This window comes from Somniosus microcephalus, chromosome 2 (assembly GCF_052327205.1).
Source record: "Somniosus microcephalus isolate GS21.2 chromosome 2, FLI_Smic_1.0, whole genome shotgun sequence".
In the NCBI taxonomy this organism is placed as follows: Eukaryota; Metazoa; Chordata; class Chondrichthyes; order Squaliformes; family Somniosidae; genus Somniosus; species Somniosus microcephalus.
Window position 1 is genome coordinate 323,620,059 of NC_140988.1, and position 22,259 is coordinate 323,642,317.

The 22,259-nt window shown below is 43.6% G+C and overlaps 1 protein-coding gene across 1 annotated transcript in view; it reads left to right on the plus strand.

Moving 5' to 3' along the window:
- Positions 1-18,556, plus strand: part of txnl1 (thioredoxin-like 1) — a 35,150-nt gene extending 16,594 nt beyond the window's left edge. The window contains exons 4-8 of the mRNA XM_085974524.1: positions 7,244-7,366; positions 11,176-11,245; positions 15,758-15,930; positions 17,161-17,265; positions 18,061-18,556. Of these exons, the coding sequence (XP_085830650.1) occupies positions 7,244-7,366; positions 11,176-11,245; positions 15,758-15,930; positions 17,161-17,265; positions 18,061-18,090 (501 nt within the window). The 3' untranslated portion in view covers positions 18,091-18,556. The remainder of the gene's footprint in view (positions 1-7,243; positions 7,367-11,175; positions 11,246-15,757; positions 15,931-17,160; positions 17,266-18,060) is intronic.
- Positions 18,557-22,259: the final 3,703 nt, after the last annotated feature.

The window sequence follows — 22,259 nt, forward strand, 5'->3', positions numbered from 1 at the left end:
AGCCTAATCCCACTTTCCAGCTCTTGATCCATAGCCTTGCAGGTTACGGCACATTAGGTGCATATCCAAGTACCTTTTAAATGTGATGAGGGTTTCTGCCTCTACCACCCTTTCAGGCAGTGAGTTTCAGACCCCCACCACCCTCTGGGTGAAAAATGTTCTCTTCAGCTCCCCTCTAATCGTTCTACCAATTACTTTAATTCTATGCTGCCTGGTTACTGACCCCTCTGCTAAGGAAAGTCGGTCATAGAGTCATAACGGCACAGAAGGAGGCCATTCGGCTCTCTGTAGAGCAATCCAGTCAGTCCCATTCCCCCGCTCTATCCCCGTAGCCCTGCAAGTTTATTTCCCTCAAGTGCCTATCCAGTCTCCCCTTGAAGACATTGAGTGTCACCACTTCCGTCGGCAGCGAATTCCAGATCATCACTCGCTGAGTACAAAAGTTTTTCCTCACATCCCCCCTGTATCTTTTGGCCAAACCCTTCAATCTGTGTCCCCTAGTCCTTGTACCATCAACTAGTGGGAGCAGCCTTTCCCTGCCTAGCCTATTCAAGCCCGTCATAATCTTGTACACCTCTATCAAATCGCCTCTCAACCTCCTTTGCTCTAATGAAAATAAATCCAGCTTCTCCAACCTGTCCTTGTAGCTAAGATCCCCCATCCCTGGGACCATTCTGGTAAATCTCTGCACCCTCTCGAGGGTCTTTACATCCTTTCTAAAGTGTGGTGACCAGAACTGGATGCAATACTCCAGTTGTGGCCTAACCAGCGCTTTATAAAGGTTCAGCATAACTTCTACTTTTGTGCTCAATACCTGTATTTATGAAGCCCAAGATCCCATATGCTTTGTTAACCACTCTCTCTCAATATGTCCTGCCACCTTCAAGGACCGATGCACATTAAGTCCCAGGTCCCTCTATCCCTGCACGCTCTTTAAAACTGTGCCATTAAGCGTATATTGCCTCTCCCTGTTCCTTCTGCCAAAATGCATCACCTCACACTTCTCTGTATTAAATTCCATCTGCCCATTCTGCTAGCCATTCTATGTCCTGTTGCAGTCAATTGGTATCATCATCACTGTTTGCCACACCCCCAAGTTTGGTGTCATTGGCAAATTTAGAAATTTTACTCTGTATTCCAATATTCAGGTCACATATATCCAAAAAAGCAGTGGCCCCAGCACTGACCCTTGGGGAACACCACTGTCTACCATCCTCCAGTCTGAAAAACAGCCATTAACCACAACTCGCTGTTGTCTGTCCTTAAGCCAATTCCTTATCCAAGCTGTCACTGACCCACCTATTCCATGAGCCTTAATTTTGTTAACCAGCCTTCTATGTGGTACTTTGTCAAACATCTTCTGAAAATCCATGTAGACACCATCCATTGCTGGTCCTTCCTATCCACTCTATCTAGGCCCCTCATAATTTTATACACCTCAATTAAATCTCCCTTCAACCTCTTCTGTTCCAATTAAAACAACCCCAGCCTATCCTCATAGCTAAAGTTCTCCAGTCCTGGCAACATCCTCGGAAATCTCCTCTGTACCCTCTCTTGTGCCATCACATCTTTCCTGTAATCTGGCAGTATTTCCTATTTTTGACACAAGACGCTATTTAAAAGTCTCAATGCTATGTCATTGTACCTTCAGCAAGCTTGGTCTATAAAGCAATAAATATCTCTGGGTGGGGGGCACTTGTACTAATATCTCCAGGAGTAATATTTTATTAAAGCAGGGACCCAACGCTAGCCCAAAGATACATTATACTTAGAGTGGGAGCTGCAACTTTTTGCTGTTGTGTCCAAGATATACTTGAACAAAAATTGCACTGCCTATGTGAGGTCTTTGTTTGTCGTTCACACCAAGACATTCATCTATTCTATAGCTTGCAAAAGATAGGAGCATCCTTGCACCCTACCAATCTTGGGTGTGTTTCAGACTTTCCCACTGTCATTTCCTGGTTTTTCAGATATATGACTAAATAAAATCTAATTATACAAATGCAATACACATACTAAGAGAGCTAGAAACTAGCAATTTGAAATAGTAATTGATAGTGGTGGAATAGGTTGATTTCTGCTTAAATCCATTACAAGAAGTGTCGTGGGCAGACGCATGCCAGTTGATTTTTAAAAATTTGTTCATGGGATGTGGTTGTTGCTGGCAAGGCCAGCATTTATTGACCATCCCTTGATGCCCTTGAGAAGGTGGTGGTGAGCTGCCTTTTTGAACTGCTGCAGTCCGTGTGGTGATGCTACTCCCACAGTGCTGTTAAGGAGGGAGTTCCAGGATTTTAACCCAGTGACGGTGAAGGATCGGCGATATACTTCCAAGTCAGGATGGTGTGTAACTTGGAGGGGAACTTGGCAGTGGTGGTGTTCCCATGCGCCTGCTGCCATTGTCCTTCTAGGTGGTGGAGGTGCTGCCGAAGAAGCCTTGGCGAGTTGCTGCAATGCATCTTGTAGATGGTACACACTGCAGCCACGGTACGCCGGTGGTGGAGGGAGTGAATGTTTAAGGTGGTGGATGGGGTGCCAATCAAGCGGGCTGTTTTGTCTTGGATGGTGTCGAGCTTCTTGAGTTTTGTTGGAGCTGCACTCATCCAGGCAAGTGGAAAGTATTCCATCGCACTCCTGACTTGTGTCTTGTAGATGGTGGAAAGGCTTTGGGGAGTCGGGAGGTGAGACACTCGCTGCAGAATACCCAGCCTCTGACCTCTTGTTGCCACAGTATTTGTGTGGCTGGTCCAGTTAAGTTTATGGTCAATGGTGACCCCTAAGGATATTGATGGTGGGGGATTCGGTGATGGTAATGCTGTTAAATCTCAAGGGGTGGTGGTTTGATGCTTGCTTGTTGGAGATATTTAATGCAGGGAAGTGTGAGTGGTGCATTTTGGAAGTAAAAATGAGGAGAGATAATATAAATTAAATGGTTCAATTTTAAAGGGGTGCAGGCACAGAGAGACCTGAGGGTTCGCATACACAAATCTTTGAAGGTGTCAGGACAAGTTGATAAGGTTGTTTAAAAAAGCATATGGTACCCATGGCTTTATAAATGGACAAATGTAAGAAGTCACACAACACCAGGTTATAGTCCAACAGCTTTATTTGATTTCAAATAAAGCTGTTGGACTATAACCTGGTGTTGTGTGACTTCTTACATTTGTCCACCCCAGTCCAACTCCGGCATCTCCACACCATTTATAAATGGAGGCATGGAGTGCAAAAACAAGGAAGTTATGGTAAACCTTTATAAATCACTGGTTCGGCTTCAGCTGGAGTATTCTGTCCAATTCTGAGCACCACACTTTAGGAAGGATGTTAAGGCCTTGGAGAGGTTGCAGAGGAGCCTTGCCAAAATCATACCAGGGATGAGGGACTTCAGTTATGTGAAGAGACTAGAGAAGCTGGAATTGTTCTTCGAGCAGAGAAGGTTCAGGGCAGATTTATTAGAGGTGTTTAAAATCGAGGGGATTTGATAGAGTAGATAGTGAGGACTGTTTCCAGTGGCAGGAGGGTTGGTAACCAGAGAACACAGATTTAAGGTAATTGGCAAAAAATCCAAGGGGGTGGGGGGAAGGGAATGAGAATTTTCTTTACGCAACAAATTGTTCCGATTTGGAATGCACTAACTGAAAGGGTGGTGGAAGCAGATTCAATAGTAGCTTTCAAAAGTTAATTAGATATCTACTTTGAAAGGGAGAAATTTGCTGGGCTGTGGAGAAAGAGCAGGGGGAGTGGGACTAATTATTTGGCTCTTTCAGGCAAGCTGGGCGGAATGGGTTCCTTTTGTGCTGTATGATTCTATTCTGTGACTCTATGCTCATGCCAGGGAGCCCTGATTTGAATGCTGTTAAGCAGACAAGAGCATGAAGGCCACTTTAGTTTCAGATAGATGAGAACAGTGTCTTACTAGTTGCATTTTTATTTGCTTATCTAATCAGACTTGACAATTGAATTAAAGAAATAATTAAGGGACGTATACAGTGGTATACCCCAGGGTTGGCATTCGGACTACAGCCACTGCAGTACCAGTCTTGATTATGTCTGGCACAGGCGCAATGGGCCGAATGGCCTCCTGTGCTGTATCATTCTGTGTTTCTATGTGCTCAAGTCTCTGGCTCAGATGTGAGAGTGCTATCAGAGCCAAGGCTGACACCTCAAGGTAAATCCCCTTCATTTAAGCAAATAACCATTCTGTAAAAAATATACATTTGATGCTGAACCAGGTGAAATTCGTAGAAATCTCATTTCTACTCTTGGCATAGAGCCAAAAGCTGGTTAGCACATTGATATTCTGTTATAATTTATATTAAAATCGCACATTAACTTAATTGGGTATGAAATGGTGTTATTGCTTAGAAATACAAGGCCACAGTTAGCTTTTAACAGTCTGTGGGGGAAAAAGCTTAAAGCTACACAGAAGTGAACTACACTGATGACCTAATGGGTAAAGAATTGATTGCTGACTAGAAGGTTCCAGACAGTAAATCATTTGGAGTGCTACTGCTGCTGGGTAGGGAAGAAAAAGGTCATAGTCCCCACTCCTAATTCTACCCAGTGACCCCTGCCTGAAAGTGAGTGATTAGGCTTGGCTGTGATGTCTTTTGCAGTTCACTAAGCTGCTGATACTCACCGTCTAAGCTCACACATGAGGCGCACTGGGGGGGGCCCGGAGGGGCAGCTTGCACATTTCGGAAAAGAAGGGTGGACTATTGAAAAGGAAAGTGGAAATAGTGCAAGAACCCATTAATTTATTTTCAAAAACTGGGTGCTTCAAGTCTTGATTGCAGCGGTTAGAATTTGAGCAAATGGTATAAAGGGCAGAATTTTTTTTTCGTTTATGGGATGTGGGCATCACTGGCAAGGCCAGCATTTATTGCCCGTCACTAATTGCCCTTGAGGTGGCGGTAAGCCGCCGCCTTCAACTGCTGCAGTCCGTGTGGTGAAGGTACTTCCACAGTGCTGTTAGGGAGGGAGTTCCAGAATTTTGACCCAGTGACGATGAAGGATTGGCGATCTACTGAGTTGCTGCAGTGCATCTTGTAGATGGTACACACTACAGTCATGGTATGTAGGTGGTGGATGGAGAGAATGTTTAAGATGGTGGATGGGGTGCCAATCAAGAGGGCTGCTTTGTCCTGGATGGTGTCAAGGCTCTCGAGTGTTGTTGGAGCTGCACTCATCCAGGCAAGTGGAGAGTATTCCATCACACTCCTGACTTGTGCCTTGTAGATGGTGCAAAGGCTTTGGGGAGTCAGGAGATGAGACCCTCGCCGCAGAATACCCAGGCCTCTGACCTGCTCTTGTTGCCACAGTATTTATGTGGCTGGTCCAGTTAAGTTTTTGGTCAATGGTGACCCCCAGGATGTTGATGGTGGGGGATTCGGCGATGGTAATGCCGTTGAATGTCGAGGTGCAGTGGTTAGACTCTCGTTTGTTGGAGATCGTCATTGCCTGGAACTTCTGTGGTGCGAATGTTACCTGCCACTTATCAGCCCAAGCCTGAACGTCGTTCTGGTCTTGTTGCATGTGGGCATGGGCTGCTTTATTATCTGAGGAGCTGCGAATGGCACTGAACACTGCTGTCATCAGCGAACATTCCCATTTCTGACCTTATGTTGGAGGGAAGGTCATTGATGAAGCAGCTGAAGATGGTTGGGCCTGGGGCACTGTCCTGAGGAACTGCCTTGATGTCAAGGGCAGTCACTCTCACCTCACCTCTGGAATTCAGCTCCTTTGTCCATGTTTGGACCAAGGCTGTAATGAGGTCGGGACCGAAGTGGTCTTGGCGGAACCCAAACTGGGCATCACTGAGCAGGTTATTGGTGAGTAAGTGCCGCTTGATAGCACTGTCGATGACATCTTCCATCACTTTGCTGATGATTGAGAGTAGACTGATGGGGTGGTAATTGGCCGGATTGGATTTGTCCTGCTTTTTGTGGACAGGACATACCTGGGCAGTTTTCCACATTGTCGGATAGATGCCAGTGTTCTAGCTTTACTGGAACAGCTTGGTTAGAGGTGTGGCTAGTTCTGGAGCGCAAGTCTTCAACACGACAGCCAGGATGTTGTCAGGGCCCATAGCCTTTGCTGTACCCAGTGCGTTCAGCTGTTTCTTGATATCACGTGGAGTGAATTGAATTGGCTGAAGACTGGCTTCTGTGATGGTGGGGGCCTCGGGAGGAGGCCGATATGGATCATCCACTCGGCACTTCTGACTGAAGATGGTTGCAGATGCTTCAGCCTTGTCATTTGCACTCGTGCTGGGCTCCAGCATCATTGAGGATGGGGATATTCATGGAGCCTCCTCCTCCCGTTAGTTGTTTAATGGTCCACCACCATTCCTGACTCGATGTGGCAGGACTGCAGAGCTTTGATCTGATCTGTTGATTGTGGGATCGCTTAGTCCTGTCTATAGCATGCTGCTTCCGCTTTTTAGCGTGCATGTCGTCCTGTGTTGCAGCTTCCCCAGGTTGGCATCGCATTTTTAGGTACGCCTGGTGCTGCTCCTGGCATGCTCTTCTACACTCCTTATCGAACCAGGGTTGGTCCCCTGGCTTGATGGTAATGGTAGAGTGAGGGATATGCCGGGCCATGAGGTCACAGATTGTGGTGGAATACAATTCTGCTGCTGCTGATGGCCCACAGTGCCTCGTGAATGCCCAGTTTTGAGCTGCTAGATCTGTTTTGAATCTATCTCATTTAGCACGGTGGTAGTGCCACACAACACGATGGAGGGTGTCCTCAGTGTGAAGATAAGACTTCGTCTCCACAATGACTGCGGTGGTCACTGCTACACTATAGACCTCCAGTGGCATAATATTGATACTGTGCTAAGTTTTTCTTAAGTGCACCGTTGGATATTTTTGAAACTGGAATTTTTTTTGGATTCCTCATTTCAGAATAAAGATATGTATTTCAAGCGCAGTGCCTGGAATGAATACATATCTGGTCAAAACTGTAATTTAAGATTAAAAAAAAAAAGTATGTCAATAATGTATTAAAAAAGAATCTTGTCTGTACACACTAGGCTGTAAAGTGTTCCCTTTGTCACATTCCAGTCACCTTTTCGCATTAAACTGGAGACTGCGTTACATCTGCATGCCCTGGTCCAACTCTAACCTCACTTCAGCTGAAGGAAACATTTGGTCTTGACTCCTGGTGTGCAATGTTACAGGAGATCAGCTAGGTGTATTTACTTAGTTAAATTAATCTGGTTTATTCATTTTTTGTTTTTCAGATGGATTTGATGCCATTTATAAATAAGGCTGGGTGTGAATGTCTTAATGAAAGTGATGAATATGGATTTGACAATTGTCTACAAAAAGATCCAACATATTTGGAATCTGATTGTGATGAACAGGTAAGGGCTTTAATGTCATTAGATAGAATAAAAAGTTAACTTAAATAAGGATTCTGTGAGATTGTACTTTCTGCAGTGATTTAAAATGCATCATTTTGCATACTTCAAATCAACTTAATTTTGCTCCCTCAACTGTCTCTCTCATCCATCAAGAAAAAATAACTTGCATGAAAACTTGTATTCCTTTCATTGAAAAGGTCATTGCTTTTACTGCAATGAAAGATCATACACTGGACTGATGTGTCAAAAGTTTACAGCATTCAACAGTAAACAGTGTCTAAATTCACAGTGTTGGGTTTGTCCCGTTGATACTAAAACAAAGATTACTGAGGAAATAGTGTTTCTCAGAAAAATGTTATATTAGGTGCATGAAGGTTGGAGAAGTGTTTGGGCTTGGTAAGTGCTTAGTCTTGCCCTTACCAGTAAACAAAATGAATAGCTTGATGAGCTTAATTTGCCAGATCCAGTTGAGCTCAGATCTCCAGAGATCATGCTGAGGTCACACTTCAACACAGCTCTAGTCGCCATGATGTGAAACAGCCACCCTGTGTAGCAGAGGGCAACAGGCTGATCCTTAGTATCAGAGGAAAGAGTCACGGGGAATGATTTGGTAAGCCAAGGCTCTTGAGCATTAAGACATCTGAGGAAATATTTTATAGAGGTGTGTAAGATATTTAATGGAAAAAGTAAACCCAAATACTTCGATATACCAGGACATAAGGTGACTTTGACCACATCTTCCAAATTAGACGATATTGTGAAAGACAAGTTTAGGACAGAGGTTAGGAAATAATATTCTTTATACAGGAACTGAATAATAGCTGCATGATAGGAGTGGTATTTTGGCAGGATGGTGTATTCAAGGGTACGGGGAAATGAGATTAGAGTGGAAGGCTTTGATGTGGAGCTAGAGCCTGCACAGCACAAATGGCTGCCTCTTATGCTGCAATTTCTGATTTTATGAAATAGGTTAAAGTCCTTCTTAATCTAAAGTAACCTTGTTAGCAAGATGGACTTTTTTATTTCATCTTTATTAAATGCAGTGTATACCAATAGGGACAGTATTAAGTGGAGTACATGTGAAGATGCAGTGAAAAGAATCGCTTTTTTTTCTCAAATGTAATGAAGGCTAATTCCTGATGTCCACAGAAAATAATGTGCAAATCCCATGAATGAGGCTGATGGCCACAGGCAGTTTGATGGTGCTGTCAAACGGGAAGCTCTACCTCACTACCACTTTTCTCGACCCCTCCACGGTTTCTAAATTTGTCAGACTGCTTGTCTGACATCCAGTTCTGGATGAGCAGAAATTTTCTCCAATTAAATAATTGGAAGACCGAAGCCATTGTTTTCGGTCCCCACCACAAACTCTGTTCCCTAGTCACTGACTCAGTCCCTCTCCCTAACATCTGAGGCTGAACCACACTGTTCGCAACCTTGGTGTCATATCTGACCCTGAAATGAGCTTCCGACCACCTATCCGCAGCATAACTAAGAGCGCCTATTTCCACCTCCGTAATATCGGCCATCTCTGCCCTTGCCTCAGCTCATCTGCTGCTGAAACCCTCATCCATGCCTTTGTTACCTCTAGACTTGACTATTCCAACGCACTCCTGGCTGGCCTCCCACATTCTACCCTACGTAAACTTGAGGTGATCCAAAACTTGGCTGCCCGTGCCGTAACTCGCTCCAGGTCCCGTTCACCTGTCACCCCTGTGCTCCCTGACCTAAATTGGCTCCTGGTTGAGCAACTCCTCGATTTCAAAGTTCTCATCCTTGTTTTCAAATCCCTCCAAGGCCTCGCCCCTCCCAATCTCTAATTCCTCCAGTCCTACAACCCCCCCACCCCCAAGATATCTGCGCTCCTCTAATTCTGCCCTCTTGAGCATCCCTCATTATAATCGCTCAACCATTGGTGGCCGTGCCTTCTGTTGCCTAGGCACTAAGCTCTGGAATTCCCTGCCTAAACCTCTCCACCTCTCTTCCTTTTTAAGATGCTCTTTAACACCTACCTCTTGGACCAGGCTGTTGGTCACCTGCCCTAATTTCTCCTGTGGCTCGGTGTCATTTTTTTGTCTTTTAATACTCCTGTGAAGCGCCTTGGGATGTTTCACTACGTTAAAGGTGTTATATAAATACAAGTTGTTGTTGAAAGTAACAGTCAGCACCCTGTAATAGTTAATGTTGAGATAATTAAGAAAAGAGCTACTTCGTGGAAAGACTTTTTTTTTTAATTAAAAAAAAATGCAATGCATAGATGTTTTCAAATTTATTGAGTTCTGTGCAATCTAATTTTATGAGAAAATGGGTCGAGAGTAGATCGTTCTGGTGTGAAACTAGCAGTGGCAAATGCACAGTGGACGGAAATGGCCTCCTGTGCTGGTTTCCATGATTTAAAAAAAAAAAATATTCATTCTGGGATTGTGAGCGTCGCTGGCAAGGCCAGCATTTATTGCCCATCCCCAATTGCCTTTGAGTAGATGGTGGTGAGCTGCCGCCTTGAACAACTGCAGTCCGTGTTGTGAAGGTACTCCCATAGTGCTTTTAGGGAGGGAGTTCCTGGATTTTGACCCAGCAACGATGAAGGAACGACGATATATTTCCAAGTCGGGGTGGTGTGTGACTTGGAGGGGAACTTGGAGATGATGGTGTTCCCTGTGCCTGCTGCCCTTGCCCTGGGTGGTAGAGGTCATGGGTTTGGGAGGTGCTGTCGAAGAAGCCTTGGTGAGTTCCTGCAGTGCATCTTGTAAATGGTGCACACTGCAGCCACGGTGCACCGGTAGTGGAGGGAGTGAATGTATAAGGTGGTGGCCAATCAAGTGGGCTTCTTTGTCCTGGATGGTGTCGAGCTTTTTGAGTGTTGTTGGAGCAGCACTCATCCAGGCAAGTGGAGAGTATACCATCACACTCCTGCCTTGTGCCTTGTAGACGGTGGAAAGGCTTTGGGGAGTCGGCTGGTGAGACGCTTGTCACAGAATACTTAACCTCTGACCCACTCTTGTAGCCACAGTATTTATGTGGCTGGTCCAGTTAAGTCTCTGGTCAATGGTGACCGCCAGGATGTTGATGTTAGGGGATTAGGCGATGGTAATGCCGTTGAATGTCGAGGGGCGTTGGTTAGACACTCTTGCTAGATTCTGAGTAATTGACAAATTAAGGACAGCAACCAATTTCAATAGCTTCAACATAAACTGAGACTCTAGTTCCTGAATTTGTACAATTGTGGGGCCGAATCTTTTGGGGGGGAAAAAACTCAGTCCCTGTTATGGACTCAATTGACTTGCACTCTGTGTGGTACATCTTTGTGAAGTGGAAAACACTGATTATTTTCCCCATTTAGTCCATCAGTTATTAAGCAAAAGGGCATATAAAGTCAAATTGATAAGTAAATGCTAAATTAGTTAATTCAGAAGTTAACTGCTGTTCAGACTGAAGATCAGAACCCTAGCATTGCTTGTGGGAAACTTGAGTCCAAAACTAGAAGCCTTAAATATAAGGTAGTCACTAATAATCCAATAAGGCATTCAGGAGAAACTTACTTACTCAGTAGTGTGAATGTGGTACTCGTTACCACATGGAGTGGTTGAGGCGAATAGCATAGATGCATTTAAGGAGACACTAGATAAGTACATGAGGGAGAAAGGAGTAGAAGGATATGTTGATCGGGCAAGATGGAGTGGGAGGAGGCTCGAGTAGAGCATGAACACTGGCAGACATGTTGGGCCGAAAAGCCTGTTTCTGTGCTGTAAATTCTATGTAATTAGCTACCCTTGATATTTAATAGATTCATTTTTTTTGTTTTGAAACAGCTTCTTGTGACAATAGCATTTAACCAACCAGTCAAGCTTTATTCAATGAGGCTTCAAGCCCCTGAGAATGGTGAGTCATGTAATTCAGATTTTAAAAAAAGGGGTTTTTCTTTGATACTGTTTTTTCTTCCCGTTGATTTGTCTTTGCTGTAATGATTACTTGTATGAGGAGTGGGACTAAACTTCTTATCTTGGAGCTTTACTCAACAAAATTACCCTTTTTTCCCCACTTTGTCCTTTCTTGAGTCCAGATCTAAGTTTGGTATTCCTCTGTCTATTGTTCTATGTATATGCAAGTTGTCTATTTCAGGGAGTTTTCTGTCACAGTGCAAGAACGATTGCACTAAGAGAAGGCATTGGCTATTTGTAACTCCACACCAATCTACTCCAAATTGCTGAAAGAAATCTAGATCGCAGTGGACCACATTACTGAATTTTTCAGTAGTCTGTGCTTGAAAACTATTCTATTGCATGTTTATTTATTTTTTAATTTCATTTTCTGTAGTTGAACTGTTGGAATTTTGGTCTGATTACTATTGCAGAGGTACAGATTGCAGCATCTTGATGGCACTGTGCTGTTTATGTAGGGGGGAAACTGAAGAAGTGAATGGCATAAGCATGAAAGCACACGTTGCAGTGTGAGTAAAATGGTATTTGTGCTGAACAATTTTTTTCTACATCTTGCTATTGCCCAACCATGATGAGCAGAAAACTTGCTGACCTGCCTTGAAATACAAACCGACCCGAGTCCTCCTTTTCCCATATTCACATTTCCCCCTGCCAACATGAAATTGGTAAGGGAAAAAGTGTTGAGTGTGAACCTGCTTCATCATTTTATGGTGCAGTAAGCTATTAGCCCACTAGGTTGACTTATTTTAAAAAAAATCTTGAGTGGTGAGGTGAAATGAAAAAGTGGCCCTGAATTTCAGTGCTATGTAAGTGACTGCCCTCCATCATGTTCATGACCCGCCATTGTGATGCAACATGCAAGAACACATGGATTTGATTTAAGATGCAATGGATTTCATGTTTATTTGTCTGGTAATTTAGCAGACAAATAAAGACCAATATGTCTTTAGCATATACATTTTTACAATTTTATATTGACAATGTAAATTTGGTTTTGTGCAAAGTACTTTGTAGTGTGCAGTATTCCCTATTTTAGTTTAGGTGAGGAAAGATAGCTAACAAATTTGTGAACTGGGTATGATTTAATACCGAGCTGTTCGGTGCGAGAGGTGCAGTACTTTGGTACATAGCAAAGCATGAGACAATAAAAGACTGTCGGTCTCAAAAACATTTCAATAGATGGAGCTAACCAGTTCCACAATCAGTGGATCGGAGCAAAGCTCAGTAGCCGTACCACATCCAGTCAAGAACAGTGGTGGATAATCAGGCAACTACCAGGAGGAAGAGGAAGCTCCATGAATGTTTTCACCCTCGACTATGGTAGAGCCCAGCATGCGAGTGCAAGAACCAAGGCTGAAATGTTTGCAAACGTCTTCAGCCAAAAGTGCCAAGTGGAAGATTGCACTTGGTTCCCTCTTGAGATTCCCATTGTAATAGATGTCAATGTCCATTCAATTCAATTCACTCCACATGACATTAAGAGGAGGCAGATTGCACTGGACACAGTGAACGATACGGGTCCTTGCAATATCCCAGCTGAAGACCTGTGCACCACAACTAGCGGCCCCTAGCAAAGCTATTCCACTGCAGCTATGACACTGGAATCTACTTGATAATGTGGAAAATTGCCCAGGCATGGTGTGTCCTTAAAAAGTAGGACAAATCTAACCCAGCCAACAACAGTTCTGTCAGTCTCGTCTCTTAATCTTCAACAAAATGATGGATGAAGTCATTAACAGCTCCATCATGCAACACCTGCTCATAAATAACCTCACTTGATGCTCAGCTCATATTCCACCAGAACCACTCTGCTCTTGACCATGTCACAACCTTGTTCCAGACATAGCTGCAAGAGCTGAATGCCTGAAGCCCAGAAGAAGAAAGGTCAGAGTAGCTGTCCTTGGCATCAAGGTAAGATTCGATTGCTGCAATGCTCGTGATGTTGAGGGCATCAAGGAGACATCAATAAAATTGAGGTCTGGGAGGGTCAACGAGTAAACGCGGCAGTGGCTGGAGATGTACTAAATGTATAGAAAGATGGTGGTGGTTGTTGGGAGGTCGGTCATCGCAGCCCCAAGCCATTGCTGCAGGTGTTCCTCAGGGAAGTGTCCTTGGTGCAGTCAGCTTCATCAATGACTTTGTCCCACCATCAATATCCTGGGGATCACTATTAACCAGACTGGGCCTCGTTCACAGATGTACACTTGCTTTTTGACCGGAAACAACCAGGGACTATTCGTTTGGCCACAAAGAACGCCAAACACAACCTGGACCTCTGCTTTCTGATCAATGATAATGATGGTGTTCCTTTGCAAGTTCCACAAACTTTTCTTGCAGCCAACATTGCCCCATTATTCTGCATATTGGCTTTGAAGCTCTGCTGATTAAATCAACAACTAAACTGCACTATAATTTTTACAAAATGACTGGGTTGCATATACTGCCAAAGCTGAAGACGGGAAGCACTATCAAGCTGATCCCAGAGAACTGAGAGAGCTCAGTTCATCTTATCAAAGCTGACTCAATGCTCAGCCGCTGAGGCTGCCATATGATTTATACTCCTTACTGGCAGCGGAGACAGAAGGATACAAGAAGAGTGGTGATTCAGACACGGCACAAGCACTAGTAGAATCAATGAATTCTGCTCGCCTGAAAAGATGGAACAGACCAGTGGAGGATCTTGATCTCATTCATTCCAGTTGCAAAGTTTGGGAAGTACAACAAAGCCATGCCCTTGTGGCTACTAAAAGTGGGAAACTGCTGGTTAAGATAGAATTTAACCTGAATATCTCAAGAATTTGGGGCTATAGGGACGAGCATGATTGGCAGATCTATTCACTGCTATACATTAAATGGGAATGATTCCAAAAAGCTGGTGTGAGGCAATATTCATTGCCTTCTCAAATATGGGATACCATCAAATGATACCGCCAGCTATGACCAATATTGCTCCTCTCCACAACTCAAGATAATGGAGACGGTTTTACTGGCCTGTCTCGTCCCTATCTCTTAGGTTATCGTGCCAAAGGAACAAGTCGGTTTCAGACTGGGACGAAGTTGCAGTGACTAGGCTCTCACCATTACAAGTCATGTTGGGGCTAGCTTCCAGCACAGTCTGTAAACCAGAATGGAGGTGATAGATTCATCTGCTGCCTCTGACATGGTATGGTGATTGGGGGCTATTGCTCAAGACATCAAGGGTCATCATATGCTGTAGCACTATGCACTCCTGATCACAATGTTGAGCAACCATAGATACCTTGTCCCTTTGAATGAGCAGATCATTAGAGCATACACCCTGAATGATGGTTTACCTCCAGGATCTGTGCTGGCTCTCACCATTCAGCACCTATTATTTCATGTAAATTCATTTGTGGTGACATCGTCCCTGCAATACACAGTAAGGACCTCTCCTTCATAGACCAGAACCCCTCTGTTGACCTGAAGCTGGCCGCTTTGCTCTAAGGCCTGCAAAACTGTGACAGCTTTTCAACTAAACAACAAAGTTGCCAAGGAACTACATAATGTCAGCTTTTGCAGTCAACGAGTTTGAATAGAGCTCTATTCAAAGTACTTGGGCGCAACCTTGGACAGAAGTGTGACTTTTAAAGCTCATCTGGAACAGACTCGCAAGGTGGTTTTCAGCCAAAAGTGACTTGCAATAAAGTCTTGTGTTCCACTGAATATGTACTTATGTACTAATTTAATTGAGGGCTCTACAACAGTATTTGGTTAGTCCAAAAATCATTGCTTATTAATTGTACTGATGCAGATTAGATCACCTTGGTGCCGAGGATTTCACTTGTCAGCTGTGGCTCAGTTGATGGCACACTCGCCTCTGAGTCAGAAGGTTGTGGGTTCAAGTCCCACTCCAGGCTGACACTCCAGTGCAGTGCTGAAGGAGTGCTGCACTGTCTTTCGGATGAGACGTTAAACCGAGGCTCCATCTGCGCTCTCAGATGGACGTAAAAGATTGCATGGCACTATTTCGAAGAAGAGTAGAGGAGTATCCCCGGTGTCCTGGCCAACATTTATCCCTCAACCGACAGATTATCTGGTCATTATCACATTTTTGTTTGTGGGACCTTGCTGTGCGCAAATTGGCTGCCGTGTTTCCCATGTTACAACAGTGACTCCACTTCAAAAGTACTTCATTGACTGTAAAGCACTTTGAGACATCTGGTGGTCGTGAAAGGTGCTATATAAATGCAAGTCTTTCTTTGACTACTACTTACATACTTTTAAAGGAGGTGGTGGTGAAATGGACAGGATGGATTCTCATCCGTCAAGTTGACTACTTGCACCCTGCTTTGAATAAATACAACACTTGCTTGTTCCACTCTTGTGAAAGACTTGATTCAATTGTTTGGGAAGTCCGCTTTCATTAGTGATAGCTTGTCAACTAACTCATAATTTCATTATATAGTTTAATTTTCTTATCTTGCATTCACAGGCCGCGGTCCTAAGTTTGTAAAAATATTTACCAATCTGCCACGCTCTTTTGATTTTGATGATGCTGAAAGAAGTGAACCAATCCAAACCCTGGAGTTAACATCAGATGACATCAAAGAAGATGGAGTTGTGCCACTGCGCTATGTCAAATTTCAGAATATTAATAGTGTAACAGTGAGTGCTAATATTTGAAATTGATTCAGAAAGTACATTTAATATTTGTGCTCAAATTATTGGCACTGACTTAATTTTACTTAAAGTATTGGAGGCATAATCTGAATAAATAATCCTGCAATGACTATTAACTGCACAATGATTTTTACAAACACAAATGATGCAGTTTCCTTGGAAATGCTTCAGGTTATTGTGAAATCATGCCAGTAAGCATAAAATAGGAGTATATCAAAACACACTGGCCTGACCTTGCTGGCGTAGGGCATCTCGGTGTAAGCCATTAGTTAGACTTTTTCCTGCACCCTTCAGCTCAAAAAATGCTCGTGTCCTAACTTACTGGAAGTGTGAGCTGATAACGGCAAGGGCAGTAGGGGACCTGGGACCTTGGTGAACGGCGGAACCAACAGTGTATCTCCTTAACCAATGAGATTTAAGGATTGAGAAATAAACAGGAACGACTGAGACGGAGGGTGGATTAGAGTCAAATCAGGTACAGAAAGAGAAATAAAATTGGATTGAGAGGAAAAAGAGACAAAGGAGAAGTAAAAAAAAAAAAATTGAAATTTTGACTATTAAAATCTCCTACAGCAATTCACTACCTGAAGGAATGAGACTCCACAGTTTATATTGTTTACATTCTGGGCCAGAGAGGTTGATTGGCAATTATCACGTCATTAATTACTGGACTTAACTTTATGTGACGAGTTTGATGTTCTTTAAAAAAAATAAAAAAAAATAAAAATAACAGTGAGTGCAAGATGCTGTTTGTGTGAAGCAAATCGACCAGGTTCTGGAGATTCACAACTTGCAGCGTATCTCTTAATCCCCTGAACTTGCTGGTCCGACGTGTCATTCACACGCTGTTGTTTTTTCCAACATGTTCTGACCCATTGTATCTATAGACTATAAAAAGTGATTTTGGGTAGTTGTTTTGGAATAAATGCAGTCTTCGGTTTCCTAGATTTCCATGACTACATCTCTGTCCTCTTTTGGAGTAGGGGGTTTGGATGGAGCTGAACAAAACTGCATTGCAAGCTGAAGATGTGCTGGTTTTCCAGCAGGTCTTGAATAAGTCAGCACAAGGTGCTCGTGCAAAATTAGTAAGAAATTGCTTCAGGGACTCTCAGTAATTTAAAGTAAGAGAAGAACAATGTAAGTGTGACTAGGTATTGCAAAAAGTGAACTTGGTGTGCTTTAGTTAAATCTCCTGCCATTTACTTTGGTTTTCAGCTTTTTATCAAATCCAACCAGGGTGATGAGGACACCACAAGAATTAACTACCTTGCATTTATTGGAACCCCTGTGCAAACCACAAACATGTTGGACTTCAGACGAGTAAGTTGTACCAATAAATACTTGAATCTTGATGTTTTGAGGGGCGGCTAATTGGTATAGCAGGATGCATCTGTAAATTTCCATGTGCCTAGTTACTGCTCCCAGCTGGCTGAGCTGATTAGGTGAGGCACCCGAGGCTGCACTTGCATATCTCCCAACTTGTGGCTGTAGTACATAGAACCATCGTCGTGTGCAAAGAAAGCCAACAATTGGAAGCCATTCGGGTTTAAAAGCTGTGTCCAACAAATCTTTGGAATTTTTTGAGATAACGGTGTTGGTGGATGGCAGTTGAAAAATGTATTTTTTGGTGAGTGGCTAATGTGAAAGTAAAGAATAAATGTTATCTCTAGCTGCTGGTCTCCACTGCCTTGAATATTGTAGCGTCAGTCCTGTTTATCAAATCTTACCAGAGAGATCCGGAAACCATTAAAATGAATTAGCATTTATTAGAACCTTTGTGCAGGCCATAAACATGAGTGGGTAAGTTTTAGCAATACATAATTGAATTCTGCTGTTTCACTATTTATATAAATAGAAATTTGATGCTATCAAAAGACCTTTGTTGGAAATACATGGGTGCCAATGTCTGGTAATAACTATTAAAAATGTGTATCTGTTCCCCCATTTGTTTGATCTAAAATCATAATTTTAGTAAACTTCGCATCAGATTGTGCCAATTATTCCAGGGGAGAAAATTCTATATAATTTGCCACTATTCAAAGCATAATAATGTTTAAAGCATTTAAACAGTAGACTTTATCATAAAATAAGTGTTCTTTATATTTATTTTCCTAGATTGCTGGAAAGAAAGGAGAAAGCCATTAACTGAATGAAGGAAAGACTGGGAATGTTGACTGTGTGCATTGATCGGATCACACTCGGCCAATACTCTCTTTTCTGGATTCTTGCAATATCATCAATACCATGACTCTTGACTTGGTTCACTAAAATCTCTTGCTTCCAGACTTGCAAGCAAATCATTGTTCGGTTCAAATATTTTGTGGATTATTCTTGATTGTAATGAACTTGTTTAATTATTTTCTGGAAAATGAGAAATAGTCATTCTGGAAGTCACTTTGGAATGCACCTGGAAGCTAGAGTTGTGCACTTAGCCTTGCTGTAACTAGCCAACCTAAATGTGGTACTTTTCAGATCTTCACGTCACATGGATTCCAATGGTAAGCTGGTAGCTGTTTCCTCTAAATTTAAGAAATATTAAAATGACTGCATTTGCTGTCTGTCTCCTCTAATGCTAATAGTGTTGGATAATTAAAATGTTTACCTAATGGTGCCAACTGATTGATTTTTTTTAAATTAACTGCAGGCATATTAAAGATACACTTGGATATTAACATCTTTTCTTGGTAAATTACACTCCTTATATATAATTATTTACATTACTTTTCATGCTGGATCTAGTTCAAATTTTACCTGGGTAACCTCATGAAGCTCCTTCTGTATTTTTCTCTGAATATCCCCCATAATCAAAGATCAATGTAGAGTGCCTCTGTGCCCTTGCAGTTCCATCAAGAAGTTACTGGAATTGAAAAAGCTTCATTTGACAGAAGTAACTTCCTTACATTGGACAATGGTTTAAAAATGCACTTCAGGGCCATTGAGCCTTAAAGGAAGGATGGGAGAAGAGAGGGAAAGTAGCAACTTTTGAGGTATAGGAAGAAAACTGATTCAATAGAACGCCTCAAGTCCAGAGATAAAAAGCCAGATCTGGAGTTATGAGAAAGTTCTGGATGACAAATTTTGGAAAGCTTTGTTCCCAGGAAAGTGCCAGAGAAGTTGAGTGGAGCAAGGATTACTTGTTTACCCATACTTTAATAATTGACTTCTTTGAGGCCATCTTCTTGGGCAGTCCCTCGGAACCGAGGATGACTTGCTTCCACACTAAAAATGAGTTCTCAGGTGACTGAGTCCAATACGGGACCTACAGTCTCTGCCACAGGTGGGGCAGACGGTGGTTGCAGGGGTGAGTGGGCTGCTTGGGTCGACGTGCGCTCCTTCTGCTGTTTGAGATCATACATTGGAGTTGACCCCTGAAGTGGTGCATCAAAAAGTGCAGCCAGTTGAACCTCTTCATGACCTTCATTCTTTCCAAATGGTAGTTAAATGTTGTGATAGAATCAAGGATTTCTATGGAAGAATAATTTGGATGGCCTGAATGGTCCTTCTCTGTACTTATCTAAGAGTTTTTTTCTTAAATGATAAGGATGCCATCTTCATCAGAGCCATGTTTCAAACCAGACCTGGAAAATAGTCCTTGATAAGAATAGATTTAAAGATATCTTGAGATTACTTACAGCGATTTAAATCAGCCAGCTTGGTTTGCAATATGAGCCATCCAGAATGGACTTCAGTTATACAATACTTCTGGTGAACTCCAGATACTATTTCCCTCAAACTAAGGGCGCTGAGACCAATTGTACTGCCCCCATCTGTACCCAGTTGTGAAGTTTAAATAATCACAGACCAGGATATTTAAACTAGGACAGCCTTGGTGTTTGTGACTAGGTACCACATCTTGCTATATGTTTACTTAAAGAACCATATTGAATGGAGACTGGTTGTTTATACCCTGTAAATCTAATTTATTTACACACTTTTGTTGACTGATCAGGGAGACTTTTGTTCTTTTTGGTCATTATGCCATTTTGACTGTAATTGACCTTTTGGTTCTGGGCCTTTTTCCTCTCTGGTAGGGGAATGTCCTAAACATTTTCTTGTTGAAAAGTTCAGTTCAGCATCCTCCAATCTTCACTTCACAACTTTATAACTTCCCTTAGCTGTTGTTTTATTGTAGCATATTGTAACGTTTCCCACTTCAGGAGGTTATTGGCCAGATGGCACTTGCTGCAAAAATATCTTCAGAAAAGCCACGATAAATTTGGAGCCAGGAAACCAAGCCTTTGGACCATACAATACTCCAGCCCAAAGTTTAATGGCTGGTGAAATGAAGGCAGTGGGGAAGAGTGGCCCTGCTAGTCATTCCTGTGCCTCCTGCTGCATAGAGCAGCATATCTGGAAGGAAGAGCACTTGAGGGCACAGATTATGGAGCTAGCACTGTTGGAGTTAGCCCTATGGCGCATGTTTGGTGCAGCTGTCCTTGCAGCAGATGACAGTGTTGCATTTTGTTGTCTGCTGGCCTGCACTTTATCAAATCAAATCAAATCAACTTTTATTGTCATTGTTAGTGCACAAGTGCAGTACAACGAAATGTAGGCTTGCGGCTCCCGAGAGTGTACAGTTTGGATTAGGACACTTAAACATTTCAACATACATTTGTACATATATATTAGCATAAATATGACCATAATAAAGTGCATCGGCAGATGTGCAGGCTTTAGTGTTTATTTGTGGAGTTCAGTAGGATGACAGCCCTGGGAAAGAAGCTGTTCCTAAATCTGGTCGTATGGGTGCGAATGCATCTGTAGCGTCTTCCAGATGGTAGGAGGGCGAACAGACTGTGGCTGGGGTGGGTAGGGTCTTTGATGATGGACCGTGCCCTCCGTAGGCAGCGTTTCTGATATATATGTTCTATGGTCGGTAGCCGGGTGCCGGTGATGCGTTGGGCAGTTTTGACTACCCGCTGCAGGGCTTTCCGGTCATGGGAGCTACAGCTGCCGTACCATACCGTGATACAGTTTGTCAGGATGCTCTCTATAGTGCAGCGGTAGAAGTTAGAGAGGATCGGGGGTGACAGATTACATCCCTTCAGCCTCCTCAAGAAATATAGGCGCTGCTGGGCCTTCTTCACCAGAGAGGAGGTGTTGAGGGACCAGGAGAGGTCTTCCGTGATGTGGACTCCGAGGAACTTAAAGCTGGCCACCCTTTCCACCTCCGCCCCATTGATGTGGATGGGGGTGTGACTTCCGCCTTTGGACTTCCTGAAGTCCACGATTATTTCCTTTGTTTTCTTGGTGTTAAGGGCCAGGTTGTTGTCGGCGCACCACTTCACGAGATGCTGGACCTCCTCCCTGTAGGCTGACTCATCGTTGTTGGTGATCTGGCCTACTACCGTGGTGTCATCTGCGAACTTGATGATGGTGTTGGAACCATTAACAGCCACACAGTCGTGGGTGAAGAGGGAGTAAAGGAGGGGGCTCAGCACACATCCTTGTGGGGCCCCCGTGTTCAGGGTCGGGGGAGGTGTGGTTACCTAATTTGACAGACTGGGGTCTGTTAGGAAGTCAAGGGTCCAGTTGCAGAGGGAAGTGTTCAAGCCAAGAGTTTGGTGGCCAGCTTGTTGGGGACGATAGTGTTGAATGCTGAGCTGTAGTCTATAAACAACATTCTGATGTAGGTCTCCTTACCATCTAGGTGCTTCAGTGCCGAGTGTAGAGCAGTTGTGATTGCATCCTCCGGTGAACCAAATCGCCTAATACCGGGTGTTCTCCACCATCGACCTCAAGTCAGCGTACCACCAGCTCCCTATCAGACCAGAGGACCGCCCGTACACCGCCTTCGAGGTGAACAGACGCCTCTACCAATTCCTCAAGAGTCCCCTTTGGGGTGACGAATGGGGTCTCGGTCTTTCAGAGGGAGATGGACCGCATGCTCGATGACCACCACTTGCAGGCAACCTTCCCCTACCTCGACAACGTCACCATCTGCGGTCACAACCAGCAGGATCACGACTCGAACCTCGAGAGGTTCCTGAAAACCGCACAAAAACTCAACCTCACCTACAACGAGGACAAGTGCGTTTACAACACCACGCGCCTCTGCATACTAGGCAGCATAGTGGAGAATGGGGAAATCGGACCAGACCCCGACCGATTGCGCCCCCTACGGGAGCTGCCCCTGCCCAACACTCCCAAAGCCCTGAAAAGGTGCCTGGGGTTATTTTCTTATTATTCCCAATGGGTCCCCAACTACTCCGACAAAGCCTGCCCCCTCTTGAAAGCATCCTCTTTTCCGCTCTCTGCTGAGGCCCATGCCGCCTTCAAAAGCATTAAGCAGGATATTGAGCGGGCCACGCTGC